A 21240-nucleotide genomic window follows, 5' to 3' on the forward strand; every position below is an offset into this window, starting at 1 on the left:
GAATGTTACAAATTAATTTTTAATTGTGGCAAAAGACACATAACTTGAGATGTATTCTTTTTACAGAATTGTAAGTGTACAAAACAGCATTGTTAACTATAAGGACAATGTTGTATAGCTGATCTCAAGAACTTTTCCATCTTGCATGACTGAAACTCTAAATCTGTTGAACAGCAATTCTCCATTTTCCCCTTCCACCAGCCCATGGCAACCACTATTCTTCTTTCTGTTTCTGTGAGTTTGACTATTTTAGATAGTCATATAAGTGACTCCACTACATAAAAGTGGAATCATGTATTATTTGCCCTTCTTTCACTGGTTTATTTCACTTTGCATAATGTCCTCAAGATTTATCCACGTTGTTGCATAGGACAGTATTTCTTTTTATTCTTATAGCTGAATATCAATATTCCATTGTGATGTATATATATGTGTGTGTGTATATATATGTGTGTACATTTTCTTTACCCATTCATCTGTCAATGTATATTTAGGATATTTCCACCTGTTGGCTATTGTCAATAATCCTGCAATAAACAGGGAGTGCAAATATCTCTTTGAGATTCTGATTTCAGTTTTTTGGATAAATATCCAGAAGTGGGATTACTGTATCATATAGTAGTTCTATTTTTAACTTTTTGAGGAAACTCCATACTGTTTTCCATTGCAACTCACCATTTTACATTCTGACTAATAAGGGTCCAAATTTCTCCACATCCTAACCAACACTGGTTAGAGTGTGTTTGTGTTTTTGTGTGTGTGTGTGTTTATGTGTGTGTGTCTGTGTGTTTATAATGGCCATCCTAACAGGTGTGAGGTGATATTTCATTGTGGCTTTGATTTGCATTTCTGTGATTAGTGAGGATGAACATCTTTTCATACCTGTTGACCATTTATATATCTTCTTGGGAGAAATGATTATTCAAGTCCCTTGCTGATTCTTAAAATCACATTTATTTATTTATTTTGGCTATTGAGCTATCAGAATTTCTTATGTATTCTGGATATCAAACTCTTATCCAATATATGGTTTGCAAATATGTTCTCCCATTCAATAGATTGTATTTTTACTTTATTGATTCTTTCCTTTGTTGTGCATCAGCTTTTTAGCTTGATGTAGTCCCTTTTTATTGCTGTTGTTGCCTGTGCTTTTGGTGTCATATCCATGAAATCATTGCCAAGACCAATGTCATAAAAATTTCCCCTATGTTTTCTTCTAGGAATTTTATAGTTTCAGATCTTACTTTTAAATCATTAATCTATTTTGAGTGGATTTTTGTGTATTGTGTAAGATAAAAGTTTCATTGGTATCTGTGTCCATTTTTTGGCCAGTACCATACTGTTTTGATCACAATAACTTTGTAGTATAGTTTGAAATCTGGACATGTAATGCCTTCAGCTTTCTTCTTTCTCAGGATTGCTTTAGCTATTCAAGGTCTTTTGTGGTTCCATACAAATTTTAGTATTTTTCTATTTCTGTGAAAAATGCCACTGAAATTTTGATAGCAATTGTATTGAAACTATAGATGGTTTTGGATAGTATGGATATTTTACCAATATTAATTCTTTCCATCTGTGAACATGGGATATCTTTCCATTTATTTGTGTTTTTTTTCATTTCTTTCATCAAAGTCCTATAGTTTTCATTGCACAGATCCTTTATTTCCTTGGTTAAATTAAATTTATTCCTAAGTATTTTTATTGTTTTTGATGTTATTATTATAAATGGGATACTTTTTTAAATTACTTTTTCAGGTATTCTGTTGTTAGTGTATAGAAATGCCACTGATTTCTGTATGTTAATTTTATATCTGCAGCTTTACTGAATTTGTTAATTAGTTCTAACAGTTTTTTTCATTGAGTCATCAGGATTTTCTATATATACGATATGTTGTCTGCAAATAATGACAATTTTACTTCTTCATTTCCAACTTGGATATTTTTTATTTATTCATCTTGTCTAGTTGCTCTAGCTAGGACTTTCAGTACTATGTTGAATAAAAATGGTGAGAGTGGGCACCCTTGTCTTATCTTTGATCTTGAAGGAAAAGTTTCCAATCTTTCCCCATTGTGTATGATGTTTGCTCTGAGTTTGTTGCACCTGGTCTTTAGTATGTTGAGGTATGATCCTACTCTACACAATTTGTTGGGTTTGTTTATTTATTTATTTTTATTTAAAAAAATTTATTGGAGCATAGTTGATTTACAGGGTATATTTATTTTTTATAGTTTGTGTTTTAACCTGTATACCAGAATTAAAAGTGATTTACACACCACCACTGCAGTATTACAGCACTCTCTATTTGTCTAAATATCTACCTTTGCCAGTAATATTTATACTTTTGTATTGCTGTTAAATGCCCTTTTGTTTCCATTTGACAGACTCCCTTTAGCATTTCTTTTAAGCCAGCTCTAGTGGTGCTGAATTTTCTTAGATTTTGTTTGTCTCAGAATGTCTTTATCTTTCCTTCATTTCTGAAGGACAGCTTTGCCAGGAATGATATTCTTGATTGGCAGGTTTTTCTTTGAGCTCTTTGTACATATCATACCACTCCCTCCTGGCTTGCTTGTAATGTTCCTGCTGAGAAATTCACTGATAATCTTCTTTTGGTTCTGGTAGCAATTCCAAAGCTATGGGTGTGTGTGTGTGTTTGTGTGTGTCATTGGGTGGAGGAGGGGTTGTTTCCCACACAGCACCAAGTAATTCTTCAACACCAGTAGGGTGTCTGAGAATTCAACTCAATTCTGACACTATCTACCTGGAGATAGCATCAGATCCCACAGATTAAGGATTCAGTTCTACAAGATCATCTCCCTCAACTTTACAGGCCAGTATAAGTCCAGGTTATTATCTGTACTTCTGATTGACTGGCTATAAATCAGAGGTTCCCATGATCTCCTCAGGTTTGATTAATTTGCTAGAGCAGCTCACAGAACTCAGAGAACCATTTTACTTACTAGATCACTGGTTTATTATAAAAGGATATAACTCAGGAAGAGCCAGATGGAAGAAGCACAGAGCAAGATATGGGGAAAGGGTGTGGAAATTCTGTGCCCTTTCCAGGCATGTCACTCTCCCTGAATTTACACATGTTCACCAACTAGGAATCTTCAAATCCCATCCTTTTGGGGTTTTATGGAGGCTTTATTACATAGGAGTGATTGATTAGCTCATTAGCCATTGGTGATTGATTCAACTTCCAGTCCCTCTCCTCTCCTTGGATGTTGAAGGGTAGGACTGAAAATTCTAAACTTCTAATCACATGGCTGGAAACCCCCATTCTTAGGGGTCCAAAATTCACCTCATTAACATAAAAAAGACACCTTTATGACTTTCATCACTCAGGAAATTCCAAGGGTTTTGAGTGCAACATGCCAGAAACAGGGATGAAGACCAAATATATATTTCTTATAAGCCACGATATCACAAGTCTTATGGGGGTTCTCTTATGTAAGATGAGTTTCTTTTCTCTTGCTGCTTTCAAAATTCTTTCTTACTTAGTCTTTGACTTTTGATTAAAAATATGTCTCTGGTTAGACTTCTTTGGATTCATTCTAGTTGGAATTTGTTAGTCTTCTTGAATCTGGATGTCTATTCCTTTCCCAGATTTAGGATGCTTTCAGCCACTGTTTGTTAAAATAACTTTCTACCCCTTTCTCTTGCCTTCTCTTACTGCGATTTCCACAATGAATATACTGATCTACTTAGGAGTGTCCCATAAATCCCTTGGGTTTTCTTATTCTTTTTCATTCTTCTTCTTCTTCCCGTTCTCCTCCTCCTTCTCCTTCTTCTTCTTCATTGTTGTTTTTCCTTTGATTGCATAATTTTAAATGACTTATCTTCAAGTTCACTTACACTTTCTCTGATTGATCAAATCTGCTGTTGAACCCCTATAGTGACATTGTCAGTGCAGGTTTATATTCTTCAGCTCCAAAATTTGTTTGGTTCTTTTAAAATATTTTCTATCTCTTTGTTGATATTCTCAGTTTGTTCATGCATTGTTTTCTTGAGCTCATGAAACATCTTTATGACAGTTATTTTAAATTCTTTTTCAGGTAAGTCATATACCTCTGTTTCTTTATGCTTGTTTTCTGTAGATTTCTTTTGTTCCTTTGATTGGGCCATGTTTCCTTCTTTCTTCAAATATTTTGTATTTTTTTGTTGGTATTTTTAAAATTTAATTTAATTTCTTTAAATAAATTTATTTATTTAGTTAGTTAGTTAGTTTTGGCTGTGTTGGGTCTTTGTTGCTGTGCATGGGCTTTCTCTAGTTGCGGTGAGCAGAGGCTACTCTTCGTTGCGGTGCATAGGCTTCTCATTGTGGTGGCTTCTCTTGTTGTGAGCACGGGCTCTAAGCACGTGGGCTTCAGTAGTTGTGGCGTGTGGGCTCAGTAGTTGCAGAGCATGGGCTCTAGAGCACAGGCTCAGTAGTTGTGGTGCGTGGGCTTAGTTGATCCACGGCATTTGGGATCTTCCCAGACCAGGGACTGGATCCGTGTTCCCTGCATTGGCAGGCGGATTCTTAACCACTGCACCACCAGGGAAGTCTGGGAGTTTTGCACTTGAAAAAGCAGTCACCTCTCCCAGTCTTTACAGACTGGCTTCATGGAGGCTCAGACCCTCACCAATCAGCCAACTGGAGATTCCAAGGGCCTCTGAAACCTTTTTGCTGGGCAATATGACTTCTCTGGGCCTGTATGGACAATTTCTCAATTGTTGGTTTCTTTTTCAGGAGCCTGTAATCTTTTGACTGTCTATGGCTCTGTAAGTTCTCTAGTTTTACAGAAGCAAGTCACCCAGTCCTCCTTATTGTCATTGCCTCAAGGCCTCCAGAGTATAGCAGCTCTCTTTCAGTGCTCTGAGTCAGATACCAGTCACTTGGGCAGCCCCCTGAAAGCCACAACCCTGAAAACACACTCCACTCTTCTCCCTCCCTCCTGAGGGAGAAACCTCAAGTTATTCACCTTCTCTTGATCATGCTGTGCTGTGCCAGCTGTGGCAAGCCACCCGTCTCTTTCCTATGTTCTGAATGGTCCCCAGACATCCAAACTATGTTGGTTCCATCAGTATTCCAAGTGAGGTGAGACAGAAACCAGTCTCTTGAGCAGTCCTCTAAAGAGCTGGAAAGCTGAACACATGCTCCACTCTTCTCCCTTCCTCTTGAGGGAGAATCCTAAGGTTGTGCTGCTTTTCCCAATTGCTCTTAGCTGTGCTGGCTACAACAATCTACCCAAAGGTTTCCTTTGTTTTCAGACGTTTCTAGACATATAAAGTATACTGGTTTTGTCAGTCCTCCACCTGAGCTGAGACAGAAACCAGTTCCTCATGCAGCTCTCCAGAAAGCCAAAACATTGGAGGCATGTTCCATTCTTCACTTTCCCTCTGAGGGAGTAGTCACGAGATGGGGCATTCTATCTTGGCATTGAGCCGTGCTGGCTTGGGGGAGAGGCTGATGCAAGTAAAGTGAAATTACTCTTCTTACTTATTTCAGTGTGGCTGTCCTCGGTTTTGTTCTCGCCTGCCGCACTGCAACTTTTTAACTGGATTCTGGAATTCTCATAAAGGTATCCTGATCGATACATCATTGGTAAACCAGTGTGTTTCTATGGGTAAACAAGGGCTGGGTCATCTTGCTGATGTCACTCCTTTTACAAACTATTTTGAAATGTTTCAATATGTTAATAATTCACCTTATTCAGATTGCTTGTGTCATCAAGAAACTCTGCATCAACAAGACTCTCACTTGAAAACATGTGGGTAGCCACTGGCATCAAATAGTCAAGAATCTACTCCTTCTGGAAAAAAATACTTTATTATTGATTCTTAGTGTGTGCAATCTCTCACTTGTCACTGAAAAAGTCTTATTGACATTGAACTACAGTTTATAAATAAGATATTAAGAGGCAAAAAATGGGCTACACTATGGGTTCTTCACATGGAAGCTTTAATCTCAGAAATTTGGAGTGAGTACTCATTGTTCCCCAGAAGAAGATGGTTGGGGATTGAAGAAAGGGGGAAGACATGTCCTGGAGAGGGGATTTTTTTACATAGGGATGGTGAAGATCAGATTTTAGCAACATATTTCTAACCTTCCTTTAATGTGCAACATGGGGTTTTTGTCATCATTTTAGTGTAAAAATTTCAATTTTATACCCAGAGAGAGAGTATAGAAGGACATTTTAAAATTTTGTTTGTTTATCTTCTTTCTCCTTTGCTCTATATCCCCTAATATTCTCTATATTTATTTTCCTTCATACTTATCAATCTATTTGTTGCCATTTTTTCCTGTTGAATGTGTCATACATTTTATATTGCCCCTTGTAGATTGGCATGCATGCACTACTCACTAATTCTAGTTTACCTTCCTCCTCCAATGACCAGTGTGTTTTCTTTTTCTCCTTTACCTGACCCTCCTTTTCTCCTCTTTGGAAAAACTGCTTACTGCTTACAAGGAGTGCCTTGAATGCTAAGTCTATAATTCAAGCACTGATTTTTAGACAGAATCCAAGGGTTGTATTTGAGGCTGGCCTGACTGTGTTTCTGCCATATGCCACTGAAATAATCCATTGTTTATCACTATTTCATTGTGTTTTTATACAGTTTTGTACTGCTTGGGTGTGATATGGCACTGTTAGCTCATTTACTTCAAAATTAACCAAGCCAGCTGGAGAAATGTAATTTAGAGGGGTAGCACATGGGTATGTGAATGCTGACATCCTGAAGGTGCTCTAGGGGTGTCTCTTATGTTTCTTTATACCCTATATTCACCCAAATAAAGCATGAAAATTAAAACATATATCCACACCCACTCCCTCACATATGCATAAAATATTTGCATTGTTTAGGTTTCACTGAAATATCAAGAAAATGAAAACAATAGTATATGGAGTTCTTTTAAATCATAGCAAGTGTGTGGTATTTAAATATATTCAAGCATGTTGTGATATCTAAATAATGTCTTGATGATTATTTCCAATATTCCTTTTCATATTTTTGTCTCATTTTATTATCAAATATTGTATTTATTTAGTTCTCTCTTTCTGCCTCCCTCCTTTCCTTTTTTCCTTCCTTCTTTTCTTTCTTCTACAAATACTTACTGAGCATCAGTTATGACCCAGAGATTTCAGTGACGAATAAGATAGGCAAGGAGATGTTGTATAGGTCAGACACACCCTGTAAAAAACACTAAATAGTGAAAACATGATTTTCAACAGTGGTAAGTTTTATAAAGTAAAGTTATTGTTATATGATAAGAGATAGATGGATGACGGTGGGGTAACTATTTTCCTGTAGAAAGTCAAGGAAGATATCTTCGAGGTGGTAGTATTTGAGTTGACATCTAAATGATGAAAACCAACCAACCAAAGGAGGACCTGGGGCTCAGTATTCTAGACAGACAAATAGCACATACGAGTTTTGTATGGTTTAAGGAACATAAAGCAAGCCAGGAATGGTAAATGAGGGGAAAAGTGGAAAGACATCAGTTCAGAGAGGTAAGCAGGGCTCTGTTCATGTAGGGTGATGAAGGTCATGGGTAATGGGTTTGATTTTATTCTAATTGTAACAAGAAAATATTGGACAGTTTTAAGCAGGGAAGTGATATGGTTTGATTTATGTCTTGAAAAGATCATTATGGCTACTGCACAGCAAATGAGGAGGGCAAGGAATGGAAGCAAGAACTGGGAAACATAAACACAAATGCACTAAAATGTTTTGTCCTAGACTACAAAGTAAGTCATAGAACTAGAACATTTTCCTTCTGACTCAAAGTCCATTTCTCTTTATCATTTTATTAAATTGAAAGTATACCTTTTGATTTAATCATTTTGTATTTATTTTTCTATTGTTTTGTCCTCCAGACAAGATCTTCTCAGACTATTCTGGCAGTTACTAAATTACCCCTTAATTTATTCTTCTCATAGATTGACTTTGCTAGGTTATAGAAGCATGTTATACTGTCTTTACTAAGGTATGCCCTTTAGTGAGGGTATGCTTTGTGCATGTGTTGTATCTTTAATTAAATGTAAAAATATGGTTCTAGGATAAAACTGAACAGATTAATACCTTTCCTACTGAGAGAGGACATTGAGAAATAGGGCAGTAGTAGAGAAAAAACTAATTTTTAGTGCTTACAAGTGCTCTTTATCAATGGCTTCCACTGATTCCATTTAATTTTCCAGGGTAAAAATGATTACTTTTATAAAATAACACATCTAGAGAAGTGTGGGATAATTCATGCACAGTTTAAAAAGTGAAAATTTTAGATGAAAAAATAGATATTATCTAGCCATCCTAATTTAAAGTAGAACAGAATAAAACTGTTGCCAATATCCACAGTAAAAAAAACCTTATTTTTTCCTCTTAATTTGCTTATTCATTCAGTTCTTCATTCAACAAACCTTTATGGAGTAATTTGTGCATGCCTGAGATGGATGCTCTCACAAATCTTTGACTTCTGAAGTGCTAATCTCTCTTGGTTTGTCCATTTCTTATTTCTTTGGATAATTTACTTTCCTGACATGTATTCTGGCAATTTAGTTATGGTGTTCTTGCATATTTCTGCCAGACTGAACACTTTCATCACGTTTCTCTCCTGTCAATCCCGTTCTCTGCTTCCCTGGCTCCTTATCCCCACACTCTTCTCCCTTTGTTAGAGCCACTTAATCTTGCTTGCATATTCTAGCCCCATACATTCTTTGTAACTTGATCTGCCTTTAATCTGGGTATACTTAAGGGATCTTTTTTGAGTAACTTGCAGGCGACAACAATAAAAGTCAATCTTACTACTACTTCTGCTTGTGGTGCCTTTGTTTTCAAGTTCTAATGATAATGCTTTTTTCAGTCACTAGTTCTCCACTTGAAATCCTTTTTTTCTCTCAGATAAGGACACATTGTGTTAGGCTAGGAATCCTAGCCTTGAACCATAATTCCACCTCTGGGTCAGACTTCTCTGCACATTGCTTACTTTGGACACTTCTGTCTCTGTGTTTGCTTCATCCCATAGTATATCACCCCAGGTAATGGGACATTACCTCCTGCCTGTGTAAGCCAAAAGAGATTCTAACATCTTTCCAGACATCCATCTCCTACTCAAAGGAACTCACTACAATCTGCTTGTTTTCCCACTACCTCACAATACATACACTGACATCTCTAAGGTCACAAATAATTTTCTATTTGGCATATCCAATGGGCATGCATCAGAGGTAACAGTCTGTTTTGATTTTTTGCACACTTGTCTTCTCTAACCCAGTGTTTTGCTGGTTCTCCTCTCTTCCCTGCTTCTTCCATGGGCTTCTTGCACATGACTTATCCTTTAAAGTCAGTGTTTCTCGGGATTCTGTCCCTGACTCATTTGTCATTTTAAATACTCAGGGGGTGATCTTATCCATTCTCTTATTTCAACCCATATACCCCAACCTTAATCCTCATGCTCTAGATTCATATATCCAACTTTCTGTCAACCACTCATCGTCACCTTGATCCTAATATTTCAGAAACAGAATGCGTCAGCTTCTCTCAAAATTTCTCCTCTTTCTAAACTTCCTGTTTAATCATCTTCCTCTCCCACAGTTCCATATCTACACAGTCATAAGTTGATCATTTTAACGCTTAAGTACTTCTTAACATTTTCAGCTTCTTTCCCTTTTATCTACGCTACCTCAATTCTGGCTGGACCATCAAAACAGTCTTCTTATTGGTCTTCCTGCTTCTAATTTTGTCACCTTCAAGCCCATCCTCTAAAGAACTGACAGAAAACTGCTATTTAAGATGTCAATAAGACTACATCAGGCTGTTCCTCATTATCTACAGACTAAATTTCAAACTGCTTTGACAATATGTACAAGTCATCCATGATCCAGCTTCATCCCCCTGGAACTCTGGTTCAGCAGCACTGAATTACTTGTAGTTTTCTACAACTTTTTCCTCATGTTTGTGTCTTTGGTCCTGTGGTCTATTTACCTGGAGATTTCCCTTCCCCTACCTGGCTGATCTCCCCCTTTTACCTGCCTCCATGGCCAGCCATCTACTATTCATCTTTAGTTTAATGTCATTTTCTCCATTTCTTTTAGCATAACCACTATAACACTGGCATTCCTGTTCAACCTCCCTCTGCCGTGCTGAGTTAGATGTCCTTCAGCTATACTCCAAGGTACTGTGTGCATATCTGTATTGTCTTAATTTTCTGTTTATGTGTCATAACTTATTTTGCATCCCAATTGTACTTGACTTACCACTAATCACAAAACACAGCTCAGTAAATACTTATGTGTTGCTCGATTTTCAAGTAAGCTTATTAGAATAAAGAGGCAAGATGAATGCTGTTAGTCTCTTGGCACTAGTCTTTCTCATTCTTAAGCAATTTACTAAATATTTTGGGAATGGTTGTATTGGGAGATTTCTTTTCTATATGGAAGAGAGACAGTTTAAAAAATCTTAAATAAATAAAACTGAAATCTTCCAAATGATATAAATCTTGTTTCTTTTCTAACTTCATGTTTCCACCAACTAAAATTAATATTCATCAAAAATATGAGTAGTCTTCTTTTTTACAATTATCTTAATTTCAAAGGAATTGAAAGGATGCATCTTTTCTTGAAACATTTGTTTTTATTCTTAATCATGTTGCCAATTCACTGTATGATGTTGATCTTGGATAACTTGCTTGATGTTTCTATTTCTTTTCTATTAACTGCTAATTTCTCCTAATAATTACTAAGGCTAACGGGATGTCCAACTTATAAATTTTGTAATAGAAGTTATATTTTAATAGTGTATCGTGATTAATATATACAATGAACAGGTAAGCTCTCAATTTTTAATGTGATACTATTTATTTATTAAATGCGTTTGGCAAGGCACTATTCTTGAATGTTTTATCTATAACACTTTTAATCTCATCATAGTCAATAAAGTATTATTATGTTTATTTTACAAATGAAGTAACTCCTATATGCAACCACCAAGTAACTTGGTGAAACATACCTGTTATGGACTGAATTGTGTCCCCCCTTAAGTTCATATGTTGATGCTTTAACCTCAGCGTGACTGTATTTGGAGATAAGGTCTTTAAGGAGATAAATAAGATTAAATGAGTTCATAAGGGCGGGGCCTTCTTCCAATAGGACTGATGTCCTTATAAGAAGAGGAAGAGACCCCTGGGGAAAAATGTACACAGAAAAAAGGCCATGTGAGAACACAGCAAGCCATCGGCAAACCATGGAGAGAGATCTCACCAGAAACCAACCCTGATGGCAGCATGATCTTGGACTTCCAGCCTCCAGAACTGTGAGAAAGTAAATTTCTGTTGCTTAAGCCACCCAGAACACCTTGTGGTATTCTGGTATGGAAGCACTAACAGACTAATATTATGCTCAACTAACAAGTAGCAGAGTGGAATTAAACCCAGACAGGTTGGCTTCAAAGCCCATTCTCAACTTTTACACTGCCTTATGAATTTACCTTGATTTCTAGTTCAATTACAGAATGTTTACAATGATTATAAGTTAATATATTTAGTTGATTAACTTCATGCATATTTTCTTTTCAATAATTATTTAATATTTCTTGGAAAGCAATTTTGGATGATTTATGAAGTTCTTTAAAATATGTTCATGCCCTCTGACATAAGAATGTTTATACCCTTTGATCCTATAAAGCAAAAACTAACACAACATTGTAAAGCAATTATACTCCAATAAAGATGTTAAAAAAAAAGAATATTTAATTGTCTAAATAGTTAAATGAATTTTTTTTTAATTAATTATTTATTTATTTTTGGCTGTGTTGGGTCTTCGTTTCTGTGCGAGGGCTTTCTCTAGTTGCGGCGAGCAGGGGCCACTCTTCATCGCGGTGCGCGGGCCTCTCACTATCGCAGACTCTTTTGTTGCAGAGCACAGGCTCCAGACGCGCAGGCTCAGTAGTTGTGGCTCATGGGCCCAGTTGCTCCGTGGCATGTGGGATCTTCCCAGACCAGGGCTCGAACCCGTGTCCCCTGCATTGGCAGGAGGATTCTCAACCACTGCACCACCAGGGAAGCCCTAAATGAATTTTTATACAATGATATAATGTAACTATTAAAAACCATTTTTGGAAACTATTTTATGAGAGATGTTTATAATTTTATATTTAAAAGGATGCAATATTATGTACACAGAACCATCCCAACTTTGTTAAATTAGCTACTTACATTAGTATCTATACATATTAAATCTAACATACATATAAATATGTGCATGTACCCATATATCCATACATAGATGCATGGTAAAAAGAATGATGGGAAATTATACCAAAATATTAACAGTGGTTTTCTCTGGTGGTGAATTATGGATGATTTTCAATTTTTCTTCTTTATGTACTTTTTGTATTTCTCATTGAATATAAGTAGCATGTATATATTGTTATTTTCTAATTAGAAAAAAATCTCAAGTCGTATTATTAGGAAACAGTTAACAGCATATTCAGTAGCTTTTCTGAGTTAATTTTGCAATCCTCCAACTAGACCACTCAGTTTACTGTCAAACAGCAGCAAGCTGCTCTAGGTTCTCAAGTTCTAGAGCACTGATAGTGCCTTAATATCTCCAATGACTGTTATTTTTAAAACTAAACCAAAGGGAGCACTTCTGTATTATTTGCTTCCTCAAGCTGTGCTGACTGAAGGTGGCAAAGTCACCCAGTGTTATCCACTTGGAAGAGCCTCTGATCCCAGAAATCCTAGCTGCAATGATGCCAAGGATGACCAAGAGGAACTTAAATTATGGATGCCTGTGAAGGCCTGTTTTTTTTTGTCTGGTTCCCTCTGAGTATGATGATATTAGCCACTTAATATCTTAATAGACTAAATATCTATTATTTGAATATTTGGATTAAATTTGGGTATTTGGTTAAAATATCTATGGAAGATGAACAAATATATTGCATTTAAGAGTTTAAGAATACTGTTTTCATGATTCTGAACTCTAGAAAACAAGTTTTATAGAGTTTTTAAAAATGTGTTCTTTTTAAGGACAATATAAAGGTAAGTATTTCACTCCTTGCTTCTTCTGTATGGCATGTATTTAAGCAAGTATATAGGTTTTTAAAAATTAATTCTACACAGTATTTCTTGAAGAAACTTACCCTTTGTCTCTGCTCATCTCCAGCATTTTAAATTCACAAACTTTACTGTAGTTTTTTTTTTTTTTTTTTAATCTAGAGTACTGGAAAAAGAGAGTAAGGAAGCAAAAACTAAAAATAAAATAATATAAATAAAAGGGGAAGGAAATGAAAATAGGTTTGAGAGAACACAGGGTGTAATTGTGAGGTGTGTATGAGCAATAATCTAGCTCTGTAATTACATGATTCAATATAATATGTACAGGTGATTGGAAATGTCATATATTTTTCATTAACCAGGAAAATTCAATATGGATATAGAGTAAATTTTCCACTCTTCCTTTTCCTCCCAGTAGGTGCCTATATCTGGAGAGTTTTATTGAGAAATCAAAAGAGAGAAAGAAAAAGCCTTCCACCTTCTAATACTCTTTGTTTCCAAGTGTTCTAATGAGGACTCTTAAGTAAAAAAAAAAAAAAATCAAGGGATGAAAGAGGAATCATGAGATCATTCAACCATTTCATAGCTCAGGTATATAAATGGGTTTTCTCCTTAAATTAATTGAATAGAGAGAACACAAGAAAAGCATAATGGGTCAAATCTACTCATGACAAACTAAGTTAACTGCATGGTTTTGAGCTGTTTGGAAACGTCAAAATAACTGTATTGTTGTGTATCATATTATCAGTTGGAAAAATCTAGCATTAAGGAGTAGCTTCTTGGAAGTGAATTTTCAAATAAAACCAAGTATTTTAATATAAAAGGATAAGAGAGGGATATTAGGAGATGGATATGGTCAACCTATTTTCAGTCTATTTCTTCAATTTTTTTTCATTTAGTCATTCAGTGTATTTATCTGAGTCTCTCTTAGTTATTAATGACCTTCTTCTATTTTTGTTTAGCTATGTTAAGTTTTTTAAATGGTTTTACTTCATGACTTTAAATATTTGAGGTGGGAGGTAATAATTGGAAAGGGGATTTAAGTATGTTAACTGGATAAAGCACTTGTTAACTTAACAAATATAGCCCACCTGGTATACAGTGAAAACAGTAACCAATAAAATATTTCAACCAATGAAAGTGACTTAGATCAGTGGAAGTTGGAGAAAACGCACACATGGAATTATTGTTTATAAAAAAATTCTATAATTAGATGAAATAAGCATTTTTTTCCCTGTGGAATATCTGTTAAGACATGGGTATAGTTTTATCATGTAGACTTATTCTTTTCAATGGGAATTTTGAGGAAATTTTAGCTGGAGCACAAGCAGGAAGGTAGCAGTAGCTTCTAGGAACTTGAGCTAACAAGAGTACCTTTTGTTTATAAAATGTGTACTCTACAAAATGAGTTCACACTCATGGTCTCAACAACACTCTGAGGTAGGCAATAAGAAAGCTAAGCCAGCGATTTTAATTAGGGGGAGCAGCATGGGGTAATTCAGCGGTTTTAAAATTGTATTGTAGATCAGTGCTTCTCGCGTTTACTATGCACACATACCACGTGGGGATCGTGTCACGTGTTAGATTCTATTTAGTGAGCTTGGGGTGGGGCCTGAGATTCTACACTTCTACTCTGCTCCCAGGTGATGCTGATGGCCACTTTGAGAAGGGGCTCTGGAAGTTCTAGGACTGAGTTTGTACTGCCTCAGGGCTAGGATGGAAGGTGTGTAAAGGTCCAGTGGAATCCTTGAGGCTCTGGCATCACTGTGATCTGATCATATGTTGAAGCTGCATATTGGATTTTATTTGAAGAACATCTTTTGGTGCTAATTTTGTTTTCTTAACCATTGTTTTCAAAGTATTGAAAAAAACCCCACTAGGCTTCCATTATATCTCTAGAAGTGTGTATCATTAATCTCTCAGGATGTGTTGCTCTTCTCTAAAGTAAGTGAAATCAAACACAAAAATCTCCAATGTAACTGCAACTCTTTAACTGATATTATTTTTATAGTAAAACTGCTAGTAAATGGTAAAATCAGAGGTTGGATCCAGATCTTCTGGGTCCAGGGATCTTGTTGCTATACCATATGTTTATTCAAATATTTCTGGAGATTGGGAAACAAATGTGGCCCTTTTGTTCATGGTGAGTAATGGAGGAATCATTGGGTTTGTTAGAGGATTTCATTTAAAAAATTAGAAAGCAATAGTGCATGTTGGAAATGACAATGTGATGAGGTGGGAGAAAGACCTGCCCCTTCCTATTTATAGGTTATTCTTGAGTATTTTGGGAAATAGTGGATTAATTGGTCAGAGAATTTAGAACTGGAAGGGATCTGGAAGATTTTCTAATTTGAACATATTATTGCAGTCACAGAAGTTAAGTAACTAGTCCCAACGTCACTCAGTGGCAAAATTTGAACTATGCCTTGGATCTCCTGATTCTTATATGAATATTTCTGCACTTTTTTTTTGTAATCCTATAACAAGCCTCCTACCAGTACTGATAAAGTTAAGCCATTGTGGTGGGTTGAAGATTTCATACATTTGGTTTCTACCTTCATGCCCCGCCTCCAACTCCCCTGATAGACATATTATTTGATGAAGATGATATAAATAGGAGCAAAGCAGTAGATAGTGGGACGAACAGAGACCAAAGAATATACCCTGGGGAGCTGAGCACCAACCAAATTTCATAAATACTGTTTATTATTCACTGTAGAAATGGCCTTTATCATGCATGCTTCAGATTCTTTGGTGTTAGTGCATTCTGGTGCAAGAACCCCTTGCTGGGATACTGGGTGAAAGGTAGAATTTCATGACAGGATAATGTGAAGCCACGGTTAAAATAGGTGATGACACTGAAGGAGCTTTCATGAGTACAACAAAATATTTTGGATATCCAAAACCAAAAATATTTATTAATATACTTATTATTTTAGCAGAGTCGTCAGTATTTATTGAGAACTTATATGGTAGACTGTTCTAAGTGCTTTATACATCTTATACATTTAATTCTCAAGTGCACGCAGTTTCAAGTTTGTGTGTTGCCAGAGTGATAAATAAATGAGATGGAAAAGATAGCCCGCAAATAAGCTTCTGCCACTACGAGAGTGAATTTTCATTGAATTTGTAGTTGTTTGACTTAATGCACCAAATCTTCTGGTTTCTTGGGCATCCTGTGGGCCTGGTCACTTTAGAGCTCTCACCTTTTGTTTCATCTTGTGATGTAGAGCCTTCAAATGACTCTGAGGACTGCTCTTTTCTCTTTAAGTTACCTAGAACTATTTAAAACATATCAATATTTTGTGTTTCTGTTCCCTCTCCATTCCACCTTGGGAACAACAATTATAAACAGTACACCTGAACCTAGTATAATATTTAAAGTCAACTGTACTTCAATAAAAATCTTTTTAAAAATTAAAAAATAAGTGTAAACTATAAAGAAACTCTTATTTTAGGTTCACTAATTCTCAATTCAGTACTTTTGACACTAATGGTTGAAGTGGTCTAGATTTTGCTGTGTCTTTTTTTGTCATTCCAGACGTTTAATTTTTTGTTTCTTATAGGAACGTCAGGTTCATTTTAAGGGATCAAAATACTTGCTTTCTTAGATATACCCTTAAGTTTCCCTTCTAATACATTGTTGATATATCAGCTATAAATGTTAAACCTGAAATATCTACTGTATGTTTCCTCTGGAGGAAAGAGTTCTATGAGGTTGATAACCACTGTATAAAGTCCGTGACTAATTGGTCAATATGTGTGTGTGTGTGCACGTGTGTGTGTGTTCTCTATGTCTAGTGTCCTGGATGTTAGGGAATGCCAGTCTTCCTTCCATCAAATCCATTCTACATGGAGATGACATAGGATATGCCTGGGACTGGGGATTCAGCACTGAATACAGCAGATGATCCTACGCTCATGGGGATGGCATTCTAGTGGGAAGATATATCAATACATTATGGTTGTATGGATATGGATCTCATTCTTCTTAGCCCTCTCGCTGCTTCAGTCTTCCTCTTTGATAATAAGATCTTCTATCTTCTTTATGAAAATTTTCCTGAACACTCCAGAAATAATATTGGTAAGACTCATTCGAATATATACATTTGTAATTTTGGATTGTCATCTGCTTTTTTATGTACAAATGTATTTTCTCCATAGCTAGATGTGATAATGTTTTTACTCACAAAACTTCTGACACGAAATGTGTGGGTTTTTTCTTTCACCCAGCAACCAATTCTCCGATTCTCTGGACACAACCAAGTGTCCTACAATTCAAATTTCTGATACTAACTACAAAGAGTTAGCACAGGTCCCAGAGCTTAAGGGCTCAGACCCATAGGACTGTCACAGTAAGTCTCAGGTTTCCATCTATACTTCTGACCCACCAGCTATAAGTTCAGGGAGTTCTCACAACCTCCTCCTCAGGTTCAATAATTTGCTAGACAAGCTCACAGAATTCAGGAAATTAGTTACTTACTATTAACAGTTTATTATAAAAAATACAACTGAGGAACAACCGAATGGGAGAAATGTATAAGACAAGATATAAGGGAAGAGGCATGGAACTTCCATGCCCCCTCTGGGTGTGCCCCTCTCCTAGCACCTCAGTGTGTTCACCAACCTGGAGGATCTTCAAACCCCATCATTTAAGGGTTTTATGGAGGTTCCATTATGTAGGCATGATTGACTAAATCGCTGGCCATAGGTGATCGAACCCAATCTTCTTCCTTCCCTGGTGGCCCGGGGGGGGGGGGGGACTGAAAGTTCCAATCCACTAATCACATGGTTGGTCTGTTTGGCAACCAGCCCCCAACCTGAAGCTACTCAGGGACCTACCAAGAGTCACCTTATTAGTATAAACTCATGTATGCTTGAAAGAGGCTTTGTGAATAACAAAATATGCTTTTATCATCTTTATCACTCAGGAAATTCCAAGGGTTTTAGAAAATCTGTGTCAAGAACTGGGGACAAAGATCAAATATATATTTCTCATTATCACACTAGATTTTTAAGGGCAAGGATTACTACACACATATTACTGCACACATATTCAGTTGCAATATATCTTTCATAGTGACATGTTAAAATGCCAAACCTAGCAACTTTCCTCTACAGTTTAGAGTAGTCAGATTCCAAGCTGAGCTCACAAACAGGAAGGGTGAGAGGTGGAGTAGAGGTGAAGTTTTCAGAGTCACCGTAGTAAATTAAAGGTTCAAATAGAATCTGATAGGAACTTAATGATAGTGCTTAACTTAGAGTGAAACGTGGCTGCTGAATGCCCTTTCTGAGCCCACAAACACTGTTAATGTGCTGTTTCTCTGCATTACCTTTTGGACAGGACTTAACTCATACATTATTGTATAAATGAATCACAACTTTTATGGCTTGTTGTCTGTAAGGAAAACTTCCAGAATTGCTTTAAGTGTAGTCATCAGCTTACGGCTGTTATTGCTCAATGCTCCAGAAGACAGAATCCCTATGGCTGCAGATTGGCAAGTTACCACCAGTCTACTGTGCTGTAGATGGGTGGACGTTTAGCTTTCCTGGCATGGCTTGATTTAACCTACTGGCCAATCCACACAATTAGCTTAGGTCTCTTAGAGTCTCTCAACACTGAGAGAAATATAAAAGTCCCAAGAAAAAATGCTTTATCAATGAGTAGTTTCCCCCTCCCCCTATATTTCCACATTGTGCTGCAAATCAAGTAGACAAATGTAGAAATTCAAAGGCCCATGTGGTTTTTTGCTGTTTGGAATTTATCTCAGCAAATGAGGAGATGATGTCATATCACAGGAGAAGTGTGATGATAAGTGCGAGGACAAGTCATCCCTTAACAAGGGAAGATTAATGTGCTGTTCTAAAACGGAACTATTACATGCGCTGTTTACCCAAAAGAAGTATGAAAGTGAACAAATGGAGCTGTCAGACAAAGTGCTGATGACATACAAAATATTGAAATAAATAGCTGATGATGCACGAAGCATCGAAAGACACGTTGATACCCATGTAGGCTCCATTGCTCATTTATTTCCACATGGTTATCCTCTTCTGAATGTGATAGAGCTTTTGCTCTGTTAGTAGTCTTCCAAATGGGGTCTTCAGAGTGACAAGGGATCAGGCAGTTGGGCAATTTTCCATTGACTATAAAATAATAGAGATAAAAAATTAAAAGAATTCAGAAAAGATAAATCAATTACCATAGTTCGTAAGGAATAGTTTTTAGCTGAAAATTAATTAAATTAGTCATAATGATTGTGGAAGTGACTGGTGCTACTCAGAAGTCTGTTCCTTTTTCTATGCACAAAATACGAACACATTTCTCTGCATTCTTTGCCATTGAGTTAGGGTCGCGTATCTAGTTCAGACAAAGACAATGGGAATGAAAGTGTTGAAAGTCAACTCCAGGTTTAGTGCCTAAAATCTCCCATGAGATTCTTCATTTGCTTACCCTGTATGTCTGGAAATGAAAGACTCCAAATGGCAGAACCACACAATGGAAGGAACTCAGATGCCTGGGTCTCACTTGAAGGAGACAGGAAAGTTGCCCAATGCACAAGAATTTTCTTTGAGCAAGAAATAAAACTTTATTAACACTGAGATATGAGTGTTAGAGCAGCTAGCATTTCTATCATAATACAGTAATCAACTAAGTTTCATTCCAACTCACATTTTTATCTTAGATTATTTGTATGATCTACCATTTTAGATTCCTTCAGTTAATATAAATTTAATTATTCTTCCTACAGCTAAATTGAAACAAATTATAAGTATAATGCATTTTAAGAGGACTAGACGATGAATTTCATTTACAGAAATAGGACCTTAACACTCACTTGAGAGTTTTGATTTCTGTTTCTCAGAAATATCATACTTTCTTATCATTCAGATTACTCCTGTGTAAATACTTTTTTTGGAGTTTCTAGATCGTTTTGGCCTTTAAAATACAACAAAGTTAGAAACGAATGGTCGTTTTAAAACTACCTTTTATGGATATAGAAGGAAGTCATGAAAGACTTTACAATGGGTTAAGAAGATTGTGTATAAGCATATCCTCTGGGTTATCTTATTCTAAGATTCCACAGATTCTCTGTCCTTTCACTGTCTTTGAGCTGCTTACAGTTCTTTTTGTTGTAGATAACTAATAGCAATGTAAATGATTCTTGTCCACAGACATACAAATGAATTTTGCCCAGTGGAAATACAATTGCTCTCCTTCTACTAAGCAATCCAGATGATAGCAGAGATTCTGTATTTTATCAGAATAATCTTCTGTGCTTTTTGTTGACTTGATTTCTTTATTATGCAAAACAAAAAAAGAGAAAGAACAAAGGTTCCTCACTTATGAAAGAGCTAAGGTTTCTACAGTCATGTTTATTTTTAAATATTTTATTGTCACTTTACTTAAATAGGTAACGAAGTATTATTTCTCACGCACTCATGATCTTATTTTAATCATTCTCCAGATCTCCTCTTAAAATGTTTTGATTTTAGCCTTCCCAAATTCATGTCTTAAGTATAGAAAAAATAAAATAAAATATTCAGCATTTCTTTTACTCTTAAGCTGTATTTGGAATTTCCCAGAAGTCCCCTGAAAAATCACACAGATTTGTTCTTTGGCTTATAAAAAGAGATGCTAGAACTAATTAGTTTTGTTTGATATGCTACTTTATAAGAGTTGCATGGGGAAAGTTTTCAGGTTAGAAGAGATACTAAGTTAAGTTTGTAAAGGTAAATGTTACTAATATAAATATTTCAGAAATTGTATGCTTTATATCAAGTCCCTGAAGATTTGTCAATGCCTTACTTTATATAATACATTTTTACCTCTGGTGAAACACTGATCAAAATCCTTATGCAATAGTCTGTCTTATGTATTTATCAGAGTTCTAGAGTACTTTATGTGATGGTGTTAAGCCACCACAATGTAGTATCATCTGTCACAAATTTAGTTATTGCCACAGCCTTACTTTTTTCATTTGAATCTGTTGAAAGAGACATGGGTTGCTTGTGCTTCTGGGTGTCTTGCTGGGAATGCAAAGATTTCAAGGCCCTGACTGCTCTTTCACCTGCGCCAGTTCTTGGGGCTGTGCTCTCATGAGTAATGTGGAGGAACAAGGTTCTGTTTCCCTCTGAGACAAAGACTAGCCTTGCTTACTGCTTACGATGGAAGCAATGGATTTGCCCAAGCTCAGTGTTC

At 36.2% G+C, this 21240-nt stretch overlaps 2 protein-coding genes across 9 annotated transcripts in view; both read left to right on the forward strand.

The window, feature by feature from the left end:
* Window positions 1-13848, forward strand: part of NRIP1 (nuclear receptor interacting protein 1) — a 174584-nt gene extending 160736 nt beyond the window's left edge. For 3 of the 6 annotated variants that reach the window (XR_014244619.1, XR_014244621.1, XR_014244623.1), the window contains 2 exons: window positions 10075-10154; window positions 11128-13848. The gene's annotated coding sequence lies outside the window, so the exon portion shown is untranslated. Of the gene's footprint in view, window positions 1-5492; window positions 10155-11127 lie in introns of all 6 variants that reach the window. The other 3 variants (XR_014244620.1, XR_014244622.1, XR_014244624.1) reach the window with 2 other exon arrangements.
* The window catches only part of SAMSN1 (SAM domain, SH3 domain and nuclear localization signals 1), a 212751-nt gene continuing 201583 nt past the window's right edge, over window positions 10073-21240 (forward strand). For all 3 annotated transcript variants that reach the window (XM_082391930.1, XM_082391934.1, XM_082391937.1), the window contains exon 1: window positions 10073-10154. In XM_082391930.1, the coding sequence (XP_082248056.1) occupies window positions 10132-10154 (23 nt within the window). In that variant the 5' untranslated portion in view covers window positions 10073-10131. The remainder of the gene's footprint in view (window positions 10155-21240) is intronic.

The sequence above is a fragment of the Balaenoptera borealis genome (assembly GCF_965194805.1).
Source record: "Balaenoptera borealis genome assembly, chromosome: 5".
Classification (NCBI taxonomy): domain Eukaryota; kingdom Metazoa; phylum Chordata; class Mammalia; order Artiodactyla; family Balaenopteridae; genus Balaenoptera; species Balaenoptera borealis.